This window comes from Cupressus sempervirens, chromosome 5 (genome assembly GCF_028749045.1).
Source record: "Cupressus sempervirens isolate cs-2001-9-10 chromosome 5, ASM2874904v1, whole genome shotgun sequence".
NCBI classification, from domain to species: domain Eukaryota; kingdom Viridiplantae; phylum Streptophyta; class Pinopsida; order Cupressales; family Cupressaceae; genus Cupressus; species Cupressus sempervirens.
In genome coordinates, this window is record NC_143122.1 from 417716273 (window position 1) to 417741537 (window position 25265).

Here is a 25265-nt window from a genome sequence, read left to right on the forward strand (position 1 = left end):
TTATTTTTTTAAAGTTATGTAAAGGTTCATACACCCATTAATTGAAATAAACAAGGGTGGAGACCTACTTAGCACAATTTAGAGAGCCAGCTTGTATATAATTAGCTTTATTTTATTAGTTTTTAGCATATTGTTTGCATTAGAAGAGCTCTCACTCCTAACAAAAAATAAGGAGAGGGTTTCTCATAAATACATGGATGCAATATTGAATACTGGCTGATATTTTAATGTAATAATATATACTATTGGTGCTCTCATTCCGAGTGTAGTAAATCTTGTAGAAGTGTGTTATTTTTTGTGAATTCACGTTCATGAATAGTAATCAAGCTAATGGTTTTATTGTGTTATGATAATTGTGCAATCTTTTAGTTCTAGTTTTTTCCTTATGTTAACAAATTTTGTTATTGTGACGAATTGGAGAAAGGGTCACTATTATTCTTTCATAGTATTTTGTCTCGTGTGTACGCACTTTCCATGGCTACATGATTTGATGAATCATGAAACATCTTTTGGTTTTTATTAAAGTACCCATTGATAATTGCATCAGTAGAGTTAAAGAAGCATTGTTCCTAATTTCATTGGTTTCCTACTAGGTCCTTTTGGTAATTTAATTCACAGATATGTTGTTGCTTTGGCTTATGTCCATTAGGAAGTTCTCTTTCAATAATTTTCTTTAATCTTTCATTACTCTACCTTTATTATTTTCTTTTCAAAGGTGTGGTTAAAATAGGAATTCATATAGTTGCATTTATTAGAAATTACATTCATTATAAAATTGAAAAAACAAGAATACATTGGTTTTGTGGTTACATTTCATGAAAATTGTGCATAACTAACAAATCTCGGCAAAGGTCTCCTTGTGAACATTCATATTATCTTCGATTGAGCTACCTAGTAGGTTGAAAACAACCATACAAAACCTTGGAGTTGGTCATTGATCAACTTTCCAAGAGAGAGATTCATAAGAATATCTATCGTTAGCATCATGCCAAATGATTGCTCAATAGTTACTTAGACAAAGATGCAAACATAGAACATAACACAATGAGTAATGTTGTAATCTTATGCCATGATGATCAAGAGAAAATCTCTCTCTAAAGTTGAATAAAGTATATGCAACATTTTCACTAAAGGTACTAAATGTGAAGTCACCACATAAAGTAAGATGTGATAACATGATAATACTAAATAAAGTGGAAGTGCTCCTAAAAATTCCCATGTGACCCCTTAACAAACTTAAGTAATATATGCCTCTATGTCCTAAGAGAATGTCTAACTAGGTGCAACAATTAACACACCAACACCAAATATATGCAAACAATGCAAGATGAAACCAAACTACTAGGGCATGTTAGGTACCTATGTACAAACGCAATGCAATCTCAAATGGAAAAAAAAAGAAAATTTAGTGGGAAAAAAATACTCCCAAAAGAGAGATGAAAACACAAAATACTGTCAAAGAAGAATGAGATGTTTCCTTTATCATTTGTATTTCATTTATCAATTTGTAGATAGGTTTGATAATTGGTTTTGCCCAATTGGATGTATAATTCCAAATCCATTCGTCTATAGGTTCCCAAAAAGAAGGTACATTTGGTGGATTACCAAAAGGTGATTCAGGATGAAATCCCTCACATGAGAGATAAGTTAAGGGATTATGAACCCCCCTCACTATAAAATCTTCTATAAATATGGTTTGTTGATCTCAAACATTCTTCCCCTTAGTAAGATTAGAGCCGATATTGTACCAAGAATGTCAAAGTGTAAAAAAAACTAGGTACCATTGTCCATAAAGACTGGATGATGAAGATCAATCACAAAGATACATGTATGAGCATTGACAAGATACTCAAACTACATACATTCTTGACCAGATACATGTATCAAGTCTCCCAAGATGGGTTCTAACCTATTGAATACACGAGGATCACATCAAATGAGTCACCAATGACTCAATAACAAAGTATAATGGAATGCCACACTTTATTTTAGTGCATACATGACATGATAGTTGGCTATTACAGTCTTGGTAGATGTCCATTAAGAAATTGTGTTCCCAAATTTGTTTATTAAACAAGAAATTTATTTTCTTTAAAACTTATTTAAAAGATCTTATATTTTTTATTACTATTTAAATTAAAAATAAAGTTATAAAGATTTCTTTCTATTTCAATGAATACAAATGCCACAACCAAGCTATAATCACTATGCAAAAGACCAAACTAAGATATATGCATTAAAATCGAAAAGAAAGTCAATTTTGAAAGTACAATTTATGATGACAATCAATATAAATTTATGACATCATTACAAAAATAATCACACTTTCAAAAAGATTGGACCTTAAAGGAGTTTGCATGAGCCCAAACAAGGGGTATGATGTTGCAAATATAAGAATTGTTTGACCATTTGAAAATTCGTAAAACCAAAATAGAAACCACCTCCACTACTATGTGAGACCCAAAATTCTATACCTTGCTTGCAATAAGGAGTTTGAATGACTAAGATATTGATGTTTGAAAGTCACAACACCTCCAAACTTCAAAGTCCTACATATTTGACATCCTGAGCATGATTTGGACGAAACAAAATTCGATCTCAAGGTTTTTGGATCTCCTGAATCCAATGTGGATATTAGATACACCAACAAGTTCTAATTTTTCTATGTAATTTAATTTCAATTCCTAAATATGCGAGTCATGATGATTAATGCTTTTGTGTATTTTCTATAAAGGTATTTGTAAATCCATGACCAATTACTAAAAATTGAGTTATCTATACCAATAGCATTACATTTTCTAAATCTCAATTGAAATCCTTGAATTAAATTAATTAGATTTATATTATGAAAAGTACGCATAAATGATTGAGATGAAATATAAAGATTCTTTTTAATATTGACAAGTTTTACCAATTCATTACTAAGTATTTCATTCTTTGTAAGAAGTGTTTTATTTTTTAAAAAATATTTAAAATAAAATTACAATTATATAAATAATATGTTTGAACATATAGAATTCATTTATAAAATTTATATAGATTATTGATTATTTAATATTTCTTATCATATCTTACTATATCTAAAAGTCTGATATTGGTTACTATTAGAATATATAATCAATTTTAGAATCAAATACTCATATGATAACTAAATTATTATTCTTATCATTTTGGAATAATTCCATTTTAAGGTTAAATCTCTATACACCACTAAATTTATTTGTCATGGGACTTTTTAAATTGTTCTAGTGATGAACAAAAGTAAGATGAGATAGATTCCATATAATAAAATGGAGATAAATCGCTAGTTATAATGAAAATGTTTTATATATGCTAGGTGATTTTGTGATGAGGTGTAAAGTTATATCCACTAACAATAGTTGCTTCCTTGAGCGGATTTTGACATTTGCGTTTAATATTAAAGTCTACTCATCCAATAAAGTTGACTTGTTCTCAATCAATTTTAAGTTTTGTGTTTGTATGTAACGTGTTGGAAGGACAAAATAGACTATTGCACCATCATAATGTTGGGGTAGCGTTGAAGAATAGTTAGATTGTAATTATTTGTGCCATAAATAGATACAAGGATTAGGTTGAATCATAAGATTTAAAAAAGTCAAGGGAGCTTGGCTTTAAGAGTGTGTCAAGAAGGTGTTTTGGATATTTTTTAATATATAGTAAATAGATTACATTTAAAGTAGAATTATGATCTTTTGAAGGGTAGTGGCTATCTAGTCACGTTTTTGGCATTTTCTATATAATGTTTAACAATTTCTGGGAAAAAAAACTCTTTTTCTATATAATGTTTGACAGTTTCGGGGAAAAAATCTGAGTTGTCCCCTCTGTATGATTCATTGTTTTCATGGTTGTATAGCCACTACCGTTTTGAAGTAATCCAATAGTAATTTTAAGTACGACAAAATTCTCAAATTACTTTTATTACTTTTTGTGTTTAATATTTTTCTTCTTGTTGTGCATTTATGTTTTTAATCTTGTCTATTTTTTTAAGAACCATACTTTCTAAATGAGAGCAACTAAGTATCTAGAAAATAATAATTTGTGTATACATACGTATTGTACACCAATACTCTGTAGTTTCTATAGAGAAAGGACCATCTAATTATATTTTAAAAATTGTGAGATACTACCAACTTCAAGAAAACCAACTATATATTATACTTCTCTCAAAAAATTCTCCTTATTGTCCTTCCTTAGAAACCTCATGAAGGAAGCACATGCAAAAATTACTACTAGCTTAGTTAAATATGCAAATTTTACTACTAGCTTAGTCGTGTAAAGTAAAGGTCCATAAGAGCCCAATGAAAATCCATCTCTATCTAAACTAGCCTTTTGTACACTTTCCATTTCATCTATATTCTTCTCTTTTTGCTTATTTTGTATAAAAATATTCACTTTGGACTAAAAAAATTGGTCTAAAAACCTATAGATTATGCCTCTAAACTAATAATTGCTTTCTATCCCTAGAAATTGATTTCACCTTCCAAAGCTATGCAAGGACTATGAAGAACTTAAAAGATTTATATGGAATGTCTTTTTTGAATAAGTTTGCAACATTCCTTAAGAATAACACCCACCTTACCTTATCAGAATTAGAAAAGAAAGCTTTCAAATGCTAAATCCTAAACTTTAGCTTTCTATGATGAAAGAAAGGAAAAATATATTTGGAACATAAGCTAGACTCCATCAATTTTTCACTTATCATAAATGACATGTGATTTATCTAAGTTATGTTCAGGAAAAAAGTCAAATCTTCACCATGTTCTTCAAAACACTCTAATCCCAAAAATTAAGTATAAAATTGGACATCTTTAATAATCAATTTGAAGTCTAATCTTTAATGAATTATGAAAATATTAGCATTCCTAATATTGTATCCTTTCTTTTCTATTTTAAATTCCATAAATGTTCAATCGAGGAACTAAGATGAATAAAAAAGCTCCTTTAAGTACTTGAGCTAGACTATTACCTCAAGACTGGAGATATATTTAAACTAACCTCTAATTATATTATTAGTCAACCAATTGCCCAAAAATTGGTCCATGCTAGCACACAAATTAAAGGAATAAACCTCATAATTGAGCCTAGTCCAATCAACCAAATCAATAGATCAAGGCCCTTGGCTAAATGATGGTTTGTTTCCCATCCTCATTTAACCTTAGGCAAACATGATCAAAGGAAGTGACCTCTAAACCAAAAAGTGCTAAAAATCACAATGAAGCCCCAAGTTAAGAAATATTATCTCTTATTATTAACATCTAACTAAAGCAATCTAGTATACACAATTTCCTTGTCCAAAAAATGTCCTTACAACCCTGTTGAATGACATTCTCAAAAACACCATAAAAAGAGCTATATTTAAACTATAGCAACCAAGATATTGAAGTTCAAGAAGAATATTTGACTAGCATCTTAAAGTATATGTTTAGTACAAAATCACATCGCAAGTTAAGAGAAATTGTTTGAAAGGGGAAGATTGGGCTTAAGATTGTTCACAAGTTACCCTTTTTACATAAACACTCTCCATCTCACATTTTCTTTTATAAATCACCAAACTTGCATCTATCAAGGAAACATAACACTGCCTCTACCTATAAGCGTATCTCAGGCCTCTTTAAAGAACATGACATTAACCAAACTTATATCTTGAAAATAGATAGACAATCTCCATCTCATATTTTCTTTTATAAATCACCAAACTTGCATCTATCAAGGAAACAAAACATTGCCTCTACCTATAAGCATAGCTTAGGCCTCTTTAAAGAGCATGCCATTAACCAAACATTTTTCTAAAAACTTCCTTGCAATTTTATATTTTTAAAAAAAAATGTTAAAGACCTCGACTAGTCTTAATTTTGGTAAATTCCATATGACTTAAAATTCTTTAAGGAAATAAAAGATAGATATAGAAAGTCCAATATATAATTTAGTATAACTAACAATATATACATTATTTTTAAAGATTCAAACCAATGAAAATTTGCAAGAATACCACTACCCAAAAAAGTATCCTTGCAGAAGGGCTCACATGTTTCTAAATTTTAAGTTACAAGTCCTCATCTAAAATATCATGCAACATCAGTGTGGACAATTTCAATAAGGAACAAGAATTTTAATTATGATAGAATAATCATCAATTCTAGTGGAAGTACCTTAATAAAGTATTCATTGATGTTAATACCTCTATATTTTGTACCACTTAATGTGACCAAATAATAAAGTAGAAAAGGTATACCAAATCTTGAAAACATATTTATAGAGCAATCTAATGATATAAATATTATGTCACACATAATAAATGGATTTATGATTTCTTATTAAAATAACAGGTCAAGTAGCTGTGGAAATGAAATACCATATACAAAGCAAAGAAAGCTCAAGTTAATGGATTGAAGTGTTCATTTGTGAAGAAAGTTTATTATGAAAGAGGATATTTATTATCATAATATTTTCCTTAGAATGTTATCTTACTACAAATACATTCTTATAAGCAAAGAAATGCTTTTTACTATTAGTTACAATTTTTAGTTTATATCAAGGAACAAAGTACATGGGATTGGGAAGTTTGAATGTGCGATTTCCCACGTATTCTCCTGTAATATCACTCCATTGATCACCTACATTTCCCCAAATATAATATCCATTCTGTATGAGTTGTTGCCTCTTATGAGACTTAAATGCTATTGCACTCTTTCCTTTTTCTGAGTAACCCCTACATAAACACAAAAAAATTGTAAGTCTTACTCCTTTCGTGGTTTAGCTTATAAGTGTTAAAAAAGGAAGAGGAAAACTAGTTGCACCTTAAGATCAAACCATCATAATCGTTGTATCCTTGTGATTGTAGGTTTCTTTGTGTGACTCTTCTTTGAGACTCATCCCTTCCAGTGAGAAAGAAAACTTTAAACCCTGTCACTTTCAATTTGTTGTAGAAGTCCAAAATAGCAGGTAAAGCTACAGACCTTCCTCTCATAGCCCAATTGTTGAATGAGAGTCGGTCAAAAGGCATTCCACTATATAGTTCAAACATTAACATAAAAGAAACATTTAGTTAAATAAAAGAATATGGAATTTTTTTCACACACACACACACACATGCATGGGCTAAAAATATTTAAATTGTGTCTATGCTCAATTGATGACATGCTTTTTCTAAATATTTTTGGGGATACTAAAATTCTGATCGTATTTATATTGAAATAGAGAACAAATTTTAGTATGTTACCCATTATAAAATGATTCTTGATCATGTAATAAGAGTGGTTTTCTTCAACTCTAAACATATTATCAGTTCAATAATATATCTATTACATAGGAATGAGAAAGACAAACATAATAATTTTAGTTCAATTCTTGTCATCATGACATCAAAAATTTTATTTACAAATGAACTATATTTATTTTATGAATATATTTTTGTTCATCTACTAATAAATTTTATAAATCAATTTATTTCGTACAATTCAGAAGACCATTTTCTTCTCTCAAATAGATTACCAATTAACCTCACTTAATACAAAATATTTAATACAAAATATTTATTTCATGACAACTTTTCCTTGTACTAATCAACTTAAAAATTAAAAATTAAAAAGTAAGATATGAAAATATTAATTTCATAAAAATAGAAAATATAACATAGTGATGATAAATCTCTTATAAACCTTTTTGTATATAAGCACATCTAAAAGATTACTAAAAAAAACAAAATAATAATAATGGTGATTGTCCTAGGACTAAGCCATATTCAAACAACCATTAATCAATACCAGAGTTTTTAATGGGGACCATTAAAGACAGAAGATACAAAGAAGACAAAAGGTACAAAGATCCTTTTTATAAATCATAGGATTAGTCAAACTCACAAATCAAGAGAGAATACGGCATACAAGGACTATAAGAAAAATATAATGAAAAGCCAATATATCCTGAATAAAACTGAACCTATATTCTGAGTCAGCTAATGTTTAAAAAGCACGACTGAAATAATTGAGATTGCCTGATATGCTTCCATAGCCACTATACTATGATACAAAATATAAAAAGATTGCTTCCATAGCTACTATACAACATATAATGTTTCAAATTATTTATATTTTTGATTTTATTTTTTTTACATTGTTTGGGTAGATCTAGATCATGAAATACAATTGTCATTAATTTTTTATAATTCAAGAAGTTAGATATACGGTAACTTTGAAACTAAAATAATAGAGTCTTAACAGTTTAAAATAATTATGATAATTCTGTAATAAAATCATGTTTCAGATCAAACTTTATGATCTATAGTAAAGAAAGATAGTAAGAAAAAATGATAGAATCTTAGAATTTGATCTGAACCGTTGGCAAATGATCTAATCCAAGAGCTAGAGTAAGTTTAGTTATATATATTTTTCCAAACAAAAACAATCATACATCTTAAAATATAACTTAGAATTTTCTTTTGATCTTTTGTTCCCGAACAATATAAAATTATACTCTTGATCTTGAACAATATAAAAATAATTTTTTCAAAAATCTAAACATTTACAAAATAAAATAAATATGAAGTATAACTACATCAAAATGATTAACAAAATAAAACTACACACAAACATAAGATATGGAACAATCTTGTTATACATCACAATTCTATACAAGCTAATCAATATTTTATCAACATCTGAAGCATTGAAATAAAATCACATAGTAATATTAACAAACACAAAACCATCTTCTGCGTTCCAACTAAACCACCTGCAGACAGATTGAAAAATGATCCACTAGAAAGAATAAAGGCTGGACTATATTAGTCTGTAACATATTATTTTATAAATGAGTATTCTCTTCCTTCAATATCTTTCTACAGTTGGATGCATGATAACTTTTGTTTTTAATTATCTATGGCTTTTAGCCTACTTTTTCAATTATACCCAGTGACCTTCTTTCTTGATAACAGATCACACTAAATATATACAAAGTTTAAAAAAATGTTTTTATATTTATTTTTAATAATTTGCAAGATAAAAGGTAAGAGCCTACAACAAAATGGTAAATTGTGAGTCTTCTATGTGAAATATTTATTAAGATTAATACTTAATAATAATTAGTAATCACAACACATAATAATAATGATGAATCTTGGCTTCGACCAACTAAATTAAACAATCTTTTTATCAAAATATATAAAAACAATTATAAGAACTAAGCTAAGCAATCTTTTTGTCAAAATATATAAAACCAATTATAAGAACCAAGTTGAGCAATTTTTTTGTCAAAATATATAAAACTAAAACAGATGCAGAATCAGCAAAGGATATATAAAAAAGAGAGAATAAAATGCTGAGATGATTACCCAAACTTTCTCCCTTTGTAGTATTCAAGATTAGACAAGGCAGTATCATCTACATCCAAAATCCATGCATCCAATCCATCATCTCCAAGCTCAATCTTCTCCATATAAGCAGTAATAAGGTCTACTGTAGATTGAACATCTTTCTCATATTGTCCTCCAACCATATACTGCTTTACATACTCCAAGCAGTCCTCTGGAACAGTCCACCAATTCCTTACATTATTCACTTCCACACTCAGCCTCCAGCTCAAGCAATCTGTGCTGTTCATATCTGCTTCAACTTCATACTCACTTTGTGTTTCACACCATGCATTGCTCAACAGCAATGCCAAAACATTCAACAAGACAAGGGTATTGTACATGCTCATGGTCCTCATCAGATCAGATTACAAAGGGGCTTTCTTGTTAATAGATAAGTGTTTGTCTTGTAAATACAAAGATGTAAGATACCAAACTATTTAAAACACAAAGGCAAGAACATACCTTGACATGCAAGTATAATACTAATTGATCATCTTCTTTTTTAAGAACCAAAGTAAGATACTAACCTATTTAAAATACAAAAGGTAGAACATCCCTTGATATGCAAGAAGAACACTAAGTCATACAAAGCTATTAAAAACATAAAGGCCTGAACATCAACATTCCTTGACATGCAAGAATACCAAGCTAGCTCATGAATATATGTGTATAACAATGGCCGGAAAAGTAAGCAAACAAGTAAAGGATTTTCCTTAAATAATTGAAGAAACCCTAAAGGTAATGGATTCATAGCCCAACCGTGTTAAGAGTAAAAGGCCCACAGACTCAAACACTTTGTTCCCCACTAATTCTCAACCATCAAAGTTGGTTCTTTCCACAACTTGCAATTTTGCTCCTCCCACTAGTGCTCTTGTTTTGGAATAGTTGCAAATATAAAACACCATTATTGAATCTTTTTGCCATTGTTTAATGTGCGGGAATCATAGGAAATCACTGATTCTTGACTTGGATTATTTTAAAAAGAAATATGATTTCATGCCTTAGTGATGGACTGAATGTGAAGGTAAAAGTCAGACACAGGGAGAATAGAGAATTGGTATATGTTGAGTGGGTGGAATTGTAGAGCACGAATACTTTTGAAGTGGGTAAACATTGAGATCTTCCAGGGAGTTCTCAGGGCAAAAGTCAAATGTCCTTTGGAAGATCAAAGCAGCATATAAGGGTGTTGAAGTGGAGGTTTCCAATAAGAGAGTCAGTGCCCACAAAAAAAGCACATTGTCGGACAAATTCCTTAGAGGTCACCCTCTTAACCAGAAACACTATGGTTGGTAGCTACTCAAGTACCTATAACAATTAGTGTAGTTGGCCTATTAAGATAAAAATTATTGTCCTCTCACATAATGAATCATCTACTAATTAGTCCCAACCAATTAGAATTGTTGTTGTGAAAATTTAAAATTCATTTTTAAAATTATTTGTTCATATGTACACGTTTCTTAAAATAAGGACAAAAGCTAAAAGGGAAATGATATATATATGTATATGCATATGCACATTTCACTATTATATTTTGTCCTCACTTTGAATTGTGTACGAATCTTAAATGATCATGCATGTCAACATAGATGGCACTCACAAATATTTATAGAAAGTCAATATTTAGACATCAAAAGAAAAGGGGAGGAGGTCTCGTAATGTGTAATCATGTCATCAATCTGTCCTATCTCCATGAAAACCTATGAACATGCGCAACTTATACAATGGGTGGCTATGACTCATATCTTGAACTTAAATATAGATTAGATACAAAATAAAACTTTTCTTGATTTTCTAATAAATGTGTAGAGAGAATATTTTGCTTGCTCAAGTAGTGGTAGTGAAGTGTTTAGCTTAGGATCTATGAGATCACAAGATTCGTGAATGAATGCCATGTCATGTTGTATTGATTTATATGGACAAAGTGTTGGGTCATTGTGTCACCTACCACCACTTGAAAGATCAATATATGAGTGTTAGTGATAGTTAACACTCCCTTCAATGGGTTGTATACATAGGATGCAAGGAATTGAAGGAAAAGAGTATGTGTACATGATATTAAATGTAGTATATAGATAGACATGTAAGCATGGAATAGTGTAAACTAATAGAAATGATGAAGATGTCATGTGCTGAGCATGCGAAACATACATATTTCTAAGATGTGATGAGTAAAAATGGGCTAAAGACAAAATTCCAATATGTAAGGTTGCACATAGCACACAAAAAATAAGAAAATGGCGATATAGTGCTCAATGACCAAAAGAACACTATAAATGTATATGGTACTTTAAAAGAATATCTCCCCAAGGTGTCATCCAGGAGATGAGCATGTAATGGTGTAGCTAAGGTGGTAGATCCTTAGTAAAAATATGCGTGAAAAGGTAATGTATTGCAAATGTTTGATACACTTTGTATATACAAATGGTTTGTTAGTATGTAATTTGAATGAGGGAAGACATGATGTCCTTAATATGAAAGTGTACTTCTTTGTTATGCAATAGGAAAGGTACAATTACTTATATGAGAAAAGTATACTAATGAAATACCAATGCATAAGGGGAGGACATGTTGCTCTCAATGTAGTTACAAATGATAAATATATATCAAGATGAGTGAACAATATATGGGAATGCATGATGACTCAAGTTATAAGGATATGATAATGTTTGCATAAGCTATAAGGGGAACACATGCAATCTGTATATGGGAAGATATAGAAATTGAACTTCAATGTATCATTGGAGAAGGTATGTTGTTCCTAAGTAAGGGCAACTCTTAATGTATGATATATAACAATGCAGGATCAAAGCTTAAGCTCTATGTCAACAAGTAAGTCTAGAAGTGTCACGTAGCAATGTAGCTTCAATATTCAAGCTCTAAGCATGTATAAATATAAACAATGGTTAGGTAAGGTGCATAAGGGATATACAAAACATAATAAATATGAACCTTTGACTAGATTAAAAAAGAATAATAATAAGTTAGTATAAAATACAAATTAGTAACAAAAATAATACAAACAACAATATTTCCTAGAATAAGAATTAAAAAAAAGATCAACCCAAGAGGGGGAATAAAAGAAAATAAATAAATAATGTTTTTGATTACAGTAAAAGTAGGATTTGAAAGGACCTCAAAAACCTTTATAATATATTACAAAATATATTTGGATAAGCCCATCAACTAAAAACTAACAAATGAAAACCTAGGAACAACTATATGAAAACAAAAAGGAACATAAAAGGAACACCTTTCAATGAGCAACTAGAAAAAAACCAACATACGACCAACATAAAATAATAGACAATAGAAAACAAGAAGCATAATCAAGAAAATTTCTTTGGAATCTCCATTGCTTCCTCTTTAAGCATATTCATCCTCTACACCACCTTCCTGAGATCAACAACATCCTTAGGCACAAAAGGTATCTTCATCCTAATACTATCCCTAGTTCTTTTACTCGTACCTTTCATCTCCTTAGTGCCTACATCCTTCTTTATGTACAAGTCAATTAGACCCTTGTCCTGATAGATCCCTTCTAGCTTAGAAACCAAGGTGCCTATGTTTAGAGTAAAGAAATTCATTATTTTGTGAGTCTTCTCCATAATCTTCTACACAACGGAATCACATTTTGTGTCTCTTATCCATGATATTCTTATCATAGTAATTCCTAGTTGACTCAATGACCTCCACATTCTTCTTAATAAGTTAGATAATAAAAGTTTTCTCTATCAAAGACCAAAGGGTGTAGGTGTCTGAATCATTCTTCCTTTCCCTCAAATTAGAAGGGTTCACAATAGCGACCCTCTAAGAAACTGAATCCTCCACCTTAGAATTCATGTTGTTGAACTTGGAGGACACAAATCTATACTTTAGATGTACTCTTAATTTCATGGAAGATCCACCTAATAGCTCTAAAAGAGTAGATGGAGCTCAACTTGGTCTACTCTAGAACACCAAAGAAATCTTCAAATTTTTCTTCAAGTTCATCCATACTTAGTTCAAAAAAATGAGATTTCTTAGGGTCATTTGAATGGGTCTCATGGGGAGAAGGACTAGACCCACCAAGGGGAGTGGGCTTCATGCTCATTTGACAAGCCATAATCCTCTAGAACAATATTAGCTTTAGTATCTTTTCTAGCCTCAACAAACACAACATTCTTGAGGGTGGGGGGAGTAAAAATTTCTTCATAGAGGAATCCTCCTTACTCTTAGAAGAGATAATTCACATCCATGGAGGGGCTTCCAAAAACTAACCCTTTACCCTTGTCCTTAGGAGTGCACACAAATCTAGCAGGAAGATTAGGTTTCTTCTTAGGTGGAGGAGGAGCATCCTTCACATCAATGTCTGTACCCCATCCATCCTCATCTTTGCTAATACTGATAGCAACACCAAGATTAGGAAAAGGTAGAAACCTAGGGGGATAATGGGGAATCCTATCCCTAAAATTCTTGAAGATAAGCATAATTAATCCTTGGTGAAGCATAAGGCATTTTTTTGGGTTCAACTTGTGATCAACAATACTATCATTCCGAGAAGGAAAAGGTTGAAAATTAAAGTATATATAGAGCTCAAGTGCCTAAAATGATTGAGAATTACTAAATAGTATTCATTGACATAAATAAATCCCCCATTGAGAGTAAAGTACTCAATGGTTGGATTTAGCACCTCCCTTAGATGTCCTTGATTTGGTTAGGTGAAAAATAAGGGTTATTAACCTTAACCAACTTCTCACTTTTGTGATCGGACTTAGGTAATCTCTTTACTACTAGTTTTGATAGATTATTTTCATTATAAAATTTTATACATTAAATGGAAAAAATAATCACCTCTGCAATTAGTCCTTCATCTAGTTAAATTTACATTGAAGAGGAAAAGATTGTGGTTTTCCTTGTTGGAAATTTGGCTAATGTAAGTTGATAGGTTTTATCATTTATGAGAACATTGTGGCATTCTAAGGTCCTTGATATTAAGAGTTAAGTTTAGTATAAGGTAACTTAGAAAATTGTCTAAGCATGAAGCATGAATTACCTTACACGGGAAAATTATTTTGTTCGTTGAGGTTTATTGAGAAAAGATATAATCTTGTGAGCTTAAGGGAAGATATATGGGACATCATAGAAGCTATTATTAGTTTTGTAAATGTTTTGATTATTGTCTAAAGGATATTTTACATCATAGGAATAGAGAAGTTGGCATGGAATTAGAAAATTGGTCAAGGAATTGATTTGACTTTTCACATCAAGAACTTGACAAGGTAGGGATGACATCCTAGATGTTAACCATCACATGAGAGATCTTAATTTTGAGTTTTAGAAATGTGTGAAGAAGATCATTGTTGAAAATTTAATGATTTCTATATAAAGGAAGGAACCTTTTGTGAAGAAAATTATGCGATTATATTGTAATATTATGTGAGCACTTTTATGGTATTGCATAGATGTGAATTTATGATTATAGAAGATAAGAGAAGTATGAATGTTATGAATGCAAGGAATGACAAGGACTAATCAAATATTAAAGATATCGACATAATCAAGGTTTTTTTATTTATATATACTTCTTTTAAAGTTGTATAATTTGTATGAGTAGTCAGCTTGACCTTTTGTATTGTACTTACAACTACTAATAGGGTTGGGGCTTCTAACAAGGACTAGTCCTCTACAAGGACATATACACCATATGCATGTAATATCTCCTAACTCCATCTCTCCACAAAAGATCTAGTAAGTTTGACATCAAAACCATGAAACCTCTCCAAGAAATGGGTAACTCCACCTTTGTTAAGCCTAAGCTAGATAATATGATCCCCTTTCCAAACTTCAAATCTCACAGGCTCAATTCTTCTCCTCTCAATCCCCATATACACCAAATACTAAGGAAAATACCCAAAAATATAGATCCCAACATAGAAATCCAATACTTCCTCCAAAGAATGAACCAAATAGTATACCAAAATCCACATAAAAGGTGTAAAAGCACACCATATTTTGTGATGTCATAGTTCTCTAAGATTGAACACCACATCTTAATAATTTTTGAATTTCCTCATGCTTACACAACATATGTTTCAAATTTCCAAATGAATTAGATTTTTTTTGAGGTTATAGCTCAAATAATATTCCCCTTTAACCCCCAAGTTAGCAAGGTGATCAACCACTCCATTAGCCCCTATAGGCATGACCAATATAACAATTAGAAAAAGGATTGGATAATTTTTGTTGCTTCAGAATTTATACCTCCAATGGTTCCAAAAGCCTTATCAAACCCTTTTAAACATATGATGATATTCTCAGAATCTCCCTCAATCTAGACATTCTTGAATCTAGTTCTCTGGTAATTTTTGCAATTTAGAGTTCTCCCATGGCTTCGACAAGATGGTTTAACTTGATACCCAAGGGGAGGGCCATCACTCCAAAACATACTTGACATTAATCACTAATAATGATGGACTATTGTAGTTATTTATAGAATATCCTAATAAAAAAGGAAGGTTATTAGTGGTGAATAAAGAATTAAATTATTATTGAATGTGTAATGCCCCGCTCGGAGATCCTTGGAACAAGGATTCAATACAAGCTAAGATTTTTTTTTTTTACAAGTATGAATGCACATGACAACATCATACAAGGATCACAAAGATCGCAACGAAAGACTTCACCATAATCCTGACAACGAACGGATCTCTGAACGCCACTACCAAACTAACACACACAAACAAAAGCCAACAACAACCACACACAAGATGAGGGCTCGAAGATATGAGCACACATCAACAAAACACCAAGCTGGGGTAGAATGCAAAATCCTAAAGCCTTAAAAACTAGCTAAGTCTGGATTTCTAAAGCCCTGAAATTTCCTAGAATCTTTATCTTATCTCTGAGAGGTTTGAAACCTATCTCAAAAGATTCATCACATATATTAAAATATATCTTAAGTATAAGTTGAATATACGTCAACTTATACTTAAATGATATATTTTAAACCCCAAGAGACAGACTAGTGAAACACACACAATAGAAATAAAAAAGCAACACCATAGGGTTGAAGAATACTGAAGAGGGTATCCAAATCAACTCTCAAAAAGTTTGAACCAGACCAAAAAGTGCTCACTACCCACCCGCACAAGTCTTTACAAAAACTAGGCAATAATTTAATACAACATAGAAAAGTATCGTGTGACATTTCTAAAGAAGGAAGGCGACACTTTCAGGGATTGAGCAATACTTCTCCCAAAGGCGTGTGACATTTTTCAGGGTGTCATATGACATTTCTCACAAGGAGATGCGATACTTTCTAGTATCATGCGATATTTCCCCAAGAGGTGTGCGATAGAATTAGGGGATGCATGATAGAGTTTCAATGGGCATGGGGTACATTTTTGTGTTGCACCATGCTAATAAAATGTCACCCAAAGAAACACAAAAACACTTAAGAAAAACAAAAAAGGGAAAAAACAGAGAAATACTGAGTTCAAAACCTCCACACTAGGGAGTACCAGATCCACATATATTGAGGAGTAAACACTCAAGTGCATAATCAACGAGATGCCATGAAACAGGAAAGAGGAACATTTATCCATCTAAACCCAAGTAGAAAGAATGTACTAAAAGTAACATCGTAGTGAACATAAGCAACATTGCAATGTATGGAGATAATATCATGATAACAAAACAATCAAATTAAGTACGCGATTCCTCCCAACCATCAATAACATCATAAGACCATCGTGGGTCCTAGCCATCCCTCGCGCATAACATCCCAAGCCATCGATTAGATCATTAGTACTATCATAATAGGGACGTCACTACTAAACATGCTAATAACCAAAAGCATAAGGAAATCTAACATGCTAGTAGTACAACAAAAGATAAACTTGCAAGTAGATAACATCACCTATCACATATTAATCATCATAATAAGGAATGCATCAAAACTAAGATCATCTAACATGATAAACAACATCCCAATGAAAGCATAAATCACAAGAAGCATACTTCATAAATCAAAGTACCAAGTGAATACATCTAGCCATTATCACACTAGGATATAAGATTGCCTCTGTACACTGGTCCCTAGCAGTGGTAGAAGTAGTTATGCTTCCCAACTACATGGCACTGATGGGTCCACACCCACCATGCTGATGGAGATAATGGTCCAACCACAAAAACACAAAACAACATCCATGGCTAACACTCACGCCAAATAGTATAATGACTATAACCAAGAACCTAAGACAATGCATGGAGTACAAGTCTTGGTCAGACACTCAATAGGCTACTAAGTAGGGGCTAACATCATGAAGAGTCGCTTGGCATCAAAAATGCCAAGCTCGAACTTGTGCAGATTCAACATCCCTCAACAGAAAGGCTCTAGCACCCCACATTTTTATTATCTTAAGTTTTTATTACCTATCACACATTGTTTTAGTTATCACTTATATAAAGCTCCCTCTGCCAACCCATGGTGCCATGATCACCAAGTTGCAAGATAGAAGCCCCCTCCATATGCTACCCTACCCTACCCATGCTCATCTTATGACAAGTTCCTGTGGGCATGCATACTCCCATCCCAAACCCAATAATCATAACTTTCAAAAGTACCATGGAAGATTGGGCCTCGCAAGTCACTCGACAAATGTACATGCACGTACTCATGTGTGGCACACCACCATCACGAAGATCAAAACACAAGGACAAGATGAGAACACAATATAAAAGATAACACCCAACTGAAAGAAACACGAGAAGGATGGATTCTACACGAATCTCAAAGCCAACAAAACCCTACATCATGAAATCACTCAATTGGCCTCAATCCAGGAGTATGGATTCTACACAATTCCTAATGATGCAACAAGACCAAACATCATGAACTCACTCAATCAGCCTCAATCTAGGAGCATATATTCTACACGAATCTTAGTGTCCACGAAACAGTAACAAAGGTCCAAAAGAAACCATAAAACCAGGTATAAAATCACTCAACCAACCATAGCGTCAGGAGTATGAATGTGACACACACCCCAATGCAACATAAAAGTGCAATAGTGGTCTGGTTGATATCCAAACGGATCATCAAGGTCCATGATCCACATTGTGCCAAGAAAACTTGGAAAAATAGGGTGGCATGCAAAATGAGGTAAAAATCCCAAAATTTTGGAAAACTTCAAAATTAAAACCCATTTGGCCTTTGGGCACAAAAACCCAAAAAATCCAAAAAAAATTAAGTTCAAACATCGTATGAAAAATGGCCAGCATAACAGTATAAAACCCCAAACCCTCATCTCAAAAAATAGGGAAATGTTCATACCCATTCAATCAGGTAGAACTAGCATACAAAAATGGAGGGGAACACTAGTTCTCAGTGTCCAAACAAATGAATACCAAAAACAAAAGTAGAAATGGAGCAGAAAGAATAAAACAAGAAATCCCTACCTCACAGCCAAAAGGGAAAAACGGGAATCTGAACCATAAAATAAATAGCAAGTAGAAGTAGTTGAAAATCACAACAATCTAAGGTTTCCCTGAGTTGGATCCAATGAGCCCAACCTCATGACAATCCCACGCTTGTAGCTCCCACAACGAACAAAACAGTAAATCCTTATGAAGAGGATTTTGGGTTTTACTCTCCAACTTTCTAATTCAAACGTGAGAAGTGAGGAATTAAATTCCTTTTTGGTTATTTATTCACTTTTCAAGTGAATGATTGATTAGGAAAAATAACCAGCCAACCTAGTTAAACCTCGAATCGACCCAAATGAAAATAGGCTATTCCTATAAATAGGAATTCATTTATGGCAAAGCTGCTAGAAATTAAAATAAATTAATGCACAGACATGCTCACTAATCTAATCACACAATGCAAATGAGTTTGGATTTAGTGATCACTGAAATGATTAATTAAACAATTAAAATAAGGATACATCAACCATATAGGGATGACATTGATAAAATATGAATGGTTGAATCACTAACTCCATGTGCCATTACCAAGGATATAAATCCTGCTCACTAAACAACACGATCAAGTGCAATTGCATATAATAACATAGCTGAAGCAATAAATGCATTAAATTATCTAATTTAACTATTTATTTAATTATATTGAAATAATCTATTTATATCACTCATGTTTGCATAAAGCATAACAATGTAGAAATGAAGTAAATAACCATAGCATTAAATCTATCACATAACATAATCAGAGGTATGTCCAAATACCAGATAACTAGATATCATCATAAAACACACTGTCATCTCAAAATGGCATCATCATGCAATATGATCAATTGAAAAACATAGTAGTCTAAAATCTATTATACTAAAATCAAAGTATAACATCTGACCCTTAGGTCCTCTCAAATGTAAAACATAACATAAGTAACAATATCTCTCCGATCAAAATATAACAAGGTAAATGTTCGCAGCACATAACCAAATAATCCAACATGAACAATCCATTTCTAATTATTTAAGAATTTAATAATGTTTTTTTAAACAACACTTAAAGGCAATAAAAAACACATAAGAAAACACAGTCATAAACATGACTATCCACTACTACAAGAACCTAGTCCAGAGTAGCATGGTAATAGTACATAGTGCAATCTCTGCACACATCTCAAGGTAATCACGAAAAAACCTCATGATACCACATCGATCCTGGTAAGCACTGGCACAAACCTCAGTGAACCATAAATCATATCATAATCTCATAGATTAGTCAAAAAGCATAATCAAGGCAATTGATATATAAACATACATCAAATCACCTCTATGGTGTAGACCACTCATGGTCACAATCATGATCCATCACAACAAAAGACAAGGTTGCATACATCAGGATGACTTATAGAAATCAAATGGGAGAGGCACTACATCATCCCCCCCAAAGACTAGGCTTACTCATGGAAGCCTACAATCCAAGAATAGAAGCTAAAACACACCAAGAGAAAAATCAAAAGCGAGCATTACGAATGACTCAAGAAACTCTCCACAAGTCAAACCAAATCACTCCAACATTCTCAAACCATCATATCAACCCCCAAATAGGTCAACAACAAGAGAATAGGTGTCACATAGACACAAGGAACCTTCTATGTGCTAGGAAAAACCCATCTAGCCATAAAGTCAACAATACAAGGTAAGGAAAAACCCACTCTACCTCATCAACAGGTGCCCAAACTAAACATGCACCTACCACATGGCCACAAAACTAGATCAACACACTACACACTTCCAGCAAGAGTTAGAATCATGGGGAATAAACATCCCAAATTCCCAAGAATACTATCATGTCACACATGATCATTTCAGAATCCACGTAAACTCACCCTTAGAACAAAGTGAACGACAGTTTGCCAACAAAATTATGCACTCCAAAAAGGATACTCACCACTGTCAACCACCAAGCATAGGAGCACCGTGCCCCTCCAAAGGACAAAAGCTCAACTACCACTAGGAACTAGGGTTACACAACCCAACCAGACAAGGTATCACCTTCTCGCAAGGTTTCAAAGAATTTTGTCAATGGACACAATCATGTAATATCTACATACCAAATCATAAGATGGTAACATGTGTCCAATGATACCATGTCCCTCTAGCACCATGTTGTGAATACTGCACCCCACCTACTGCTAAACTCAATCTCCAGCCTAAAGTCAATGGTCAAAGAGAAACTTGACTGAGACAAACCACAAAACACATAAGCTTAGAGAGAAAGAAACTACAAAGTATTAGGGCTGAGAGGGAGTCTCTCTCTCAACCTCTGCACTAAATCAGCCCAAGATGCATTAGGAAACTCACAATTCCATCAACCATCAACATACTCAACAGAAAAAACTAACTGAGCTAGTTTCATAACCACACTAGCCAACTCTCTCAAGAGAGAAAAGAATACAGAGATGCACCCAAGGCAACATCCAAAAAGGAGAATCTAGACTCATCAAAGAACTGAGTCACTCCCAAATGATAAGGCAACATCATCCTCAAACAAGGAAAGCTCACAACCACACTTCACCTCACAAGGGTGGGTTAGTGCAATAGGAAACACACAAACCCAAGCACGAACTCCAACAAGTACCTAGTAGATTATGAAGACAAGATAAGTCTTCCATTATGAATAGCATGAAGAGTTAAACTTCTCCAATGGCCATAAATATGATATGTCATGATTGAATTGGCCTCTACTCAAAAAAAGGTACTCAGAACATCGATCAGCAACTCCAGAAGTGTGAAAGAGTTGCTTGTTGTTCCACAGGAAAAATTTTGCATTAGCACAATCTCACATGAAGTTTCTGAGTAAAGAAAGCAAGAAAGTGCAATGAACCAGTTTCTCATGTGAAATGTCAAATCAGCACAAAAATTGCCTTCACTTCGGAGACCATAAATAACATGTCTAGACTCTAATTGACTCCCTTCAAAAAGTGTCAAAAAAATATAAACAAGGACAACAACATGATAAGTGTTAGAGAGTCCTAAGATCTGAGAGTTTGAGTCACCACTCAAAACCAAACCACAAAGGAAAAATTAAAAAAAAAAAAAAATTCTTGGTCACCAAGACAAGCGACAGACAAAATCTCCAAAACCACTCAAGAACACACATGCCAAAAACAATCATAAGACATGGAATGAGAGGTAGTTCACACACTACAAACCATAATTACTTATCTTTCATAATTTCCTTACTTGAACATAACATGAGCACAAATGCACAATGAAATTGAAAGGTTTTCAAAGCAAGGGTTCAAGAGTCACCATAAAACAAGTACATACCTTTTAATTTATTTCAAGAATAACATTCCATTTACTCATCTTCTAAAACATTTAATTACAATAAAAACTTTAAATCTAACAAAGAAACACTAGCATGTTCTCCATGATATTATCCCTTGAATGTAATACCACAGGTTCGAGATGAACATGATAGAGTCACAACACACAACTAGGCAGCAGAAAAAAACATCTAGAATAGTCATCATGAAACATAATCAAAAAGCCCAAATGGGGGAATTGTCAATTCCAATAGTAAATATCAAAAAGAGTTCATTTCAACAATAATCCAAGTGTGACAAAAGCCACAAAGAGAGTGATGGATAAAATTTGATGACTACTCCAAGAGAGGAAATACTGAAAACCAATGCCAGCCCAACAACATGAGGAAATTACCTCTAGCCAAATAAAATAAGGCATCAAACAAATCACATTATAGGTGATTATTGAGTACAGTCACACAAGAGGGATAAATCACTGCATAATGCTAAGGAATACATCATCCTAGCAATGTTAGAGAAAACACTCACACACATCAAGTAGTATACCATCAGTAACCTCATACATATGCAAACAACAATAATTTCCATGCAATGCAACATTTAGATATCCATCAAATTAATATAGTTTTTCACAAGCTTATGAAGCAATCAAATTAGGGACTTAAGTCATTAACCCAAGGATATAATGCAAACCTACTTCTTTGTAATGATTCACAATAAACACTCATTTCTAAATGAAAGGAACCATTTCATTACTATAATGACAAAATAAAGAATCATAAATAAGATTCGTCTATTTAATTACAATTAAGAGAAAAATAGGGAATCAATACACCTTACTCTACAAGGAGAACAAAAGAGGCACTCAAAGCCAACACATGGACACCAATCAGTGGTTCCATCCAAAAAGGGTCACACAAGCAACCAACCAAACAAGGCACATTGATTCCATCTACAAAACAAGGGAAGACACACTTCCTTCTCACACAGATCTAGTTGCATCTACTGGACAAGCAAGTCCATCACAAGTAGATACCAAACAAAAAAGATCATGAGTTCTCACCAAGACACTCACACTCAACCAACGCAACAACAACCATATGGGCAACATATACACATAGATCCCAATGTTTGAACATGGGCTCTGATACCAGATGTAATGCCCCCCGCTGCTGGTTCGAGTAGTGGTCCCGGTCCCTAACATCTGCTGCTCGATCTCCTACAGACTGACTCCATAGAATTGTAGGGGTTCCGTTGCTTCCTAAGCCGACTGGGGGTCTGCACCGGTCTCGATCCCGTAGAACACCCGACTCTGGCTATCTGTTGGGCTCCCGATCCGGCATCTCAATGATTAATGGGTTGGGAGTAAGCAACTGGATCGATTACTGGTTCAGGGCCAATGGAGTCAACTGGCACATCACTAACCGGCCACGGCCTAGGGGGCTATGCATGGATTATGTCTCTGCACGTACCCGGCTCAGGCCTATCACCCTTTACTATATCGAGGCAACAAGTTAGAATAGTAGGCCTCTGCTACTAGTGACTCGACCAGCTGGGTTATGAATCATTCCCCCTTTCCTTCCCCCGCCTTTATCATCTACGTATTAACAATCGAACCTCGTCCCCATTGTTTCTATAGGCCCATAGCCCATAGAATAGTAGGGGAGGGCGATTGATATTGCATCCATGCCTACGAGCCCTACTATTCTAAATAAAGGCAGGCGATCGATGCGATGCAATAGTAGGCCCTTTCTTTCTTTACTAGCCAGCTGCCCTAAAATTCTATGGGGGCCAGATTCCCTATTGCCATTGGGCAGGGGTAACATGAATAATCCCTTGGCGAATAGTAGGGGCCCCTGCTGGCACAATAGTAGGGGTGCATGCAGAGTGCTGCCGTGATCCAAAGAGAAGAGTGCTGCCGGTTGCACCGATAGGATGTTACTACGTAATCTATCCAAGCTTGAGATCTTTGAAACAAATATTCAATGCAAGCCAAGATATATATATTTTTACAAGTATGAATGCACATGACAACATCATATAGGGATCATAAAGATCACAATGGAAGACTTCACCATAATCCTGACAACCAATGGATCTCTGAATGCCACTACCAAACTAACACATGAAAACAAAAGCTAACAATGACCATGCACAAGATGAAGGCTCGAAGATATGATCACACATCAACAAAACACCAAGCTTGGGTAGAATGCATAATCTAAAAATTTGGCTAAGTCTGAAATTCTGAAGCCCTGAAAATTGGCTAAGTTTGGATTTTTGAAGCCCTGAAATTTCCTAAAATATTTATCTTATCTCCAAAGGGTTTGAAACCTATCTCAAAATATTTGTCGCATATATTAAAATATATCTTAAGTATAAGTTGATGTATATTTAATTTGACGTATGATATATTTTAAACCCCAAGAGACAGACTACTGAAACACACACAACAGAAATAAAAAAGAAACACCATAGGGTTGAAGAACATTGAAGAGGGTATCCAAATCAACTCTCAAAAAGTTTGAACCAGACTGAAAAGTGCCCGCTGCCTGCCCGCTGCTTGCTCGCACAAGTTTTTACAAAAACTAGGTGATACTTTAATACAACATAGAAAAGTATCATGTGACATTTCTAAGAAGGAGGGCGACACTTTTAGGGATTGGGAAATACTTCTCCCAAAGGTGTGTGATACCTTTAGGGTGTCGTAAGAAATTTCTCACAAGGAGTTGTGATACTTTCCAGTATCACACAATATTTCCTCGAGAGGTGTGTGATAGAATAAGGGGACACACGACAGAGTTTCAATGGGCATGCGATACATTTTTGTGTCACGCCATGCTGATAAAATGTCACCCAAAGAAACAAAAAATACTTAAGGAAAACAAGAAAGGGGAAAAAAGAGAAAAAATGAGTTCAGAACCTCCACACCGGGGAGTACCGGATCCGCATAGATCAAGGAGCGAACACTTGAGTGCATAATAAAAAAGATGCCATGAAACAAGAAAGAGGAACATCTATCCATCTAAACCCAAGTAGAAAGAACGTATTGTAAGCAACATCATAGTGAACATAAGCAACAGTGCAATGTACAAAGATAATATCATGATAACAAA

The 25265-nt window shown here is 33.3% G+C and overlaps 1 protein-coding gene across 1 annotated transcript; it reads right to left on the reverse strand.

The window, feature by feature from the left end:
- Positions 1 to 6432: 6432 nt before the first annotated feature.
- LOC149556557 (HAD superfamily, subfamily IIIB acid phosphatase) lies at positions 6433 to 10161 on the reverse strand. The gene is made up of 3 exons (XM_089785886.1): positions 9350 to 10161; positions 6819 to 7028; positions 6433 to 6730 (listed from the first exon to the last, which is right to left on the reverse strand). The coding sequence occupies exons 1-3, from the start codon at positions 9724 to 9726 to the stop codon at positions 6553 to 6555; spliced, it is 765 nt and encodes a 254-aa protein (XP_089642012.1). The 5' UTR covers positions 9727 to 10161; the 3' UTR covers positions 6433 to 6552.
- Between the last annotated feature and the right edge of the window lie 15104 nt (positions 10162 to 25265).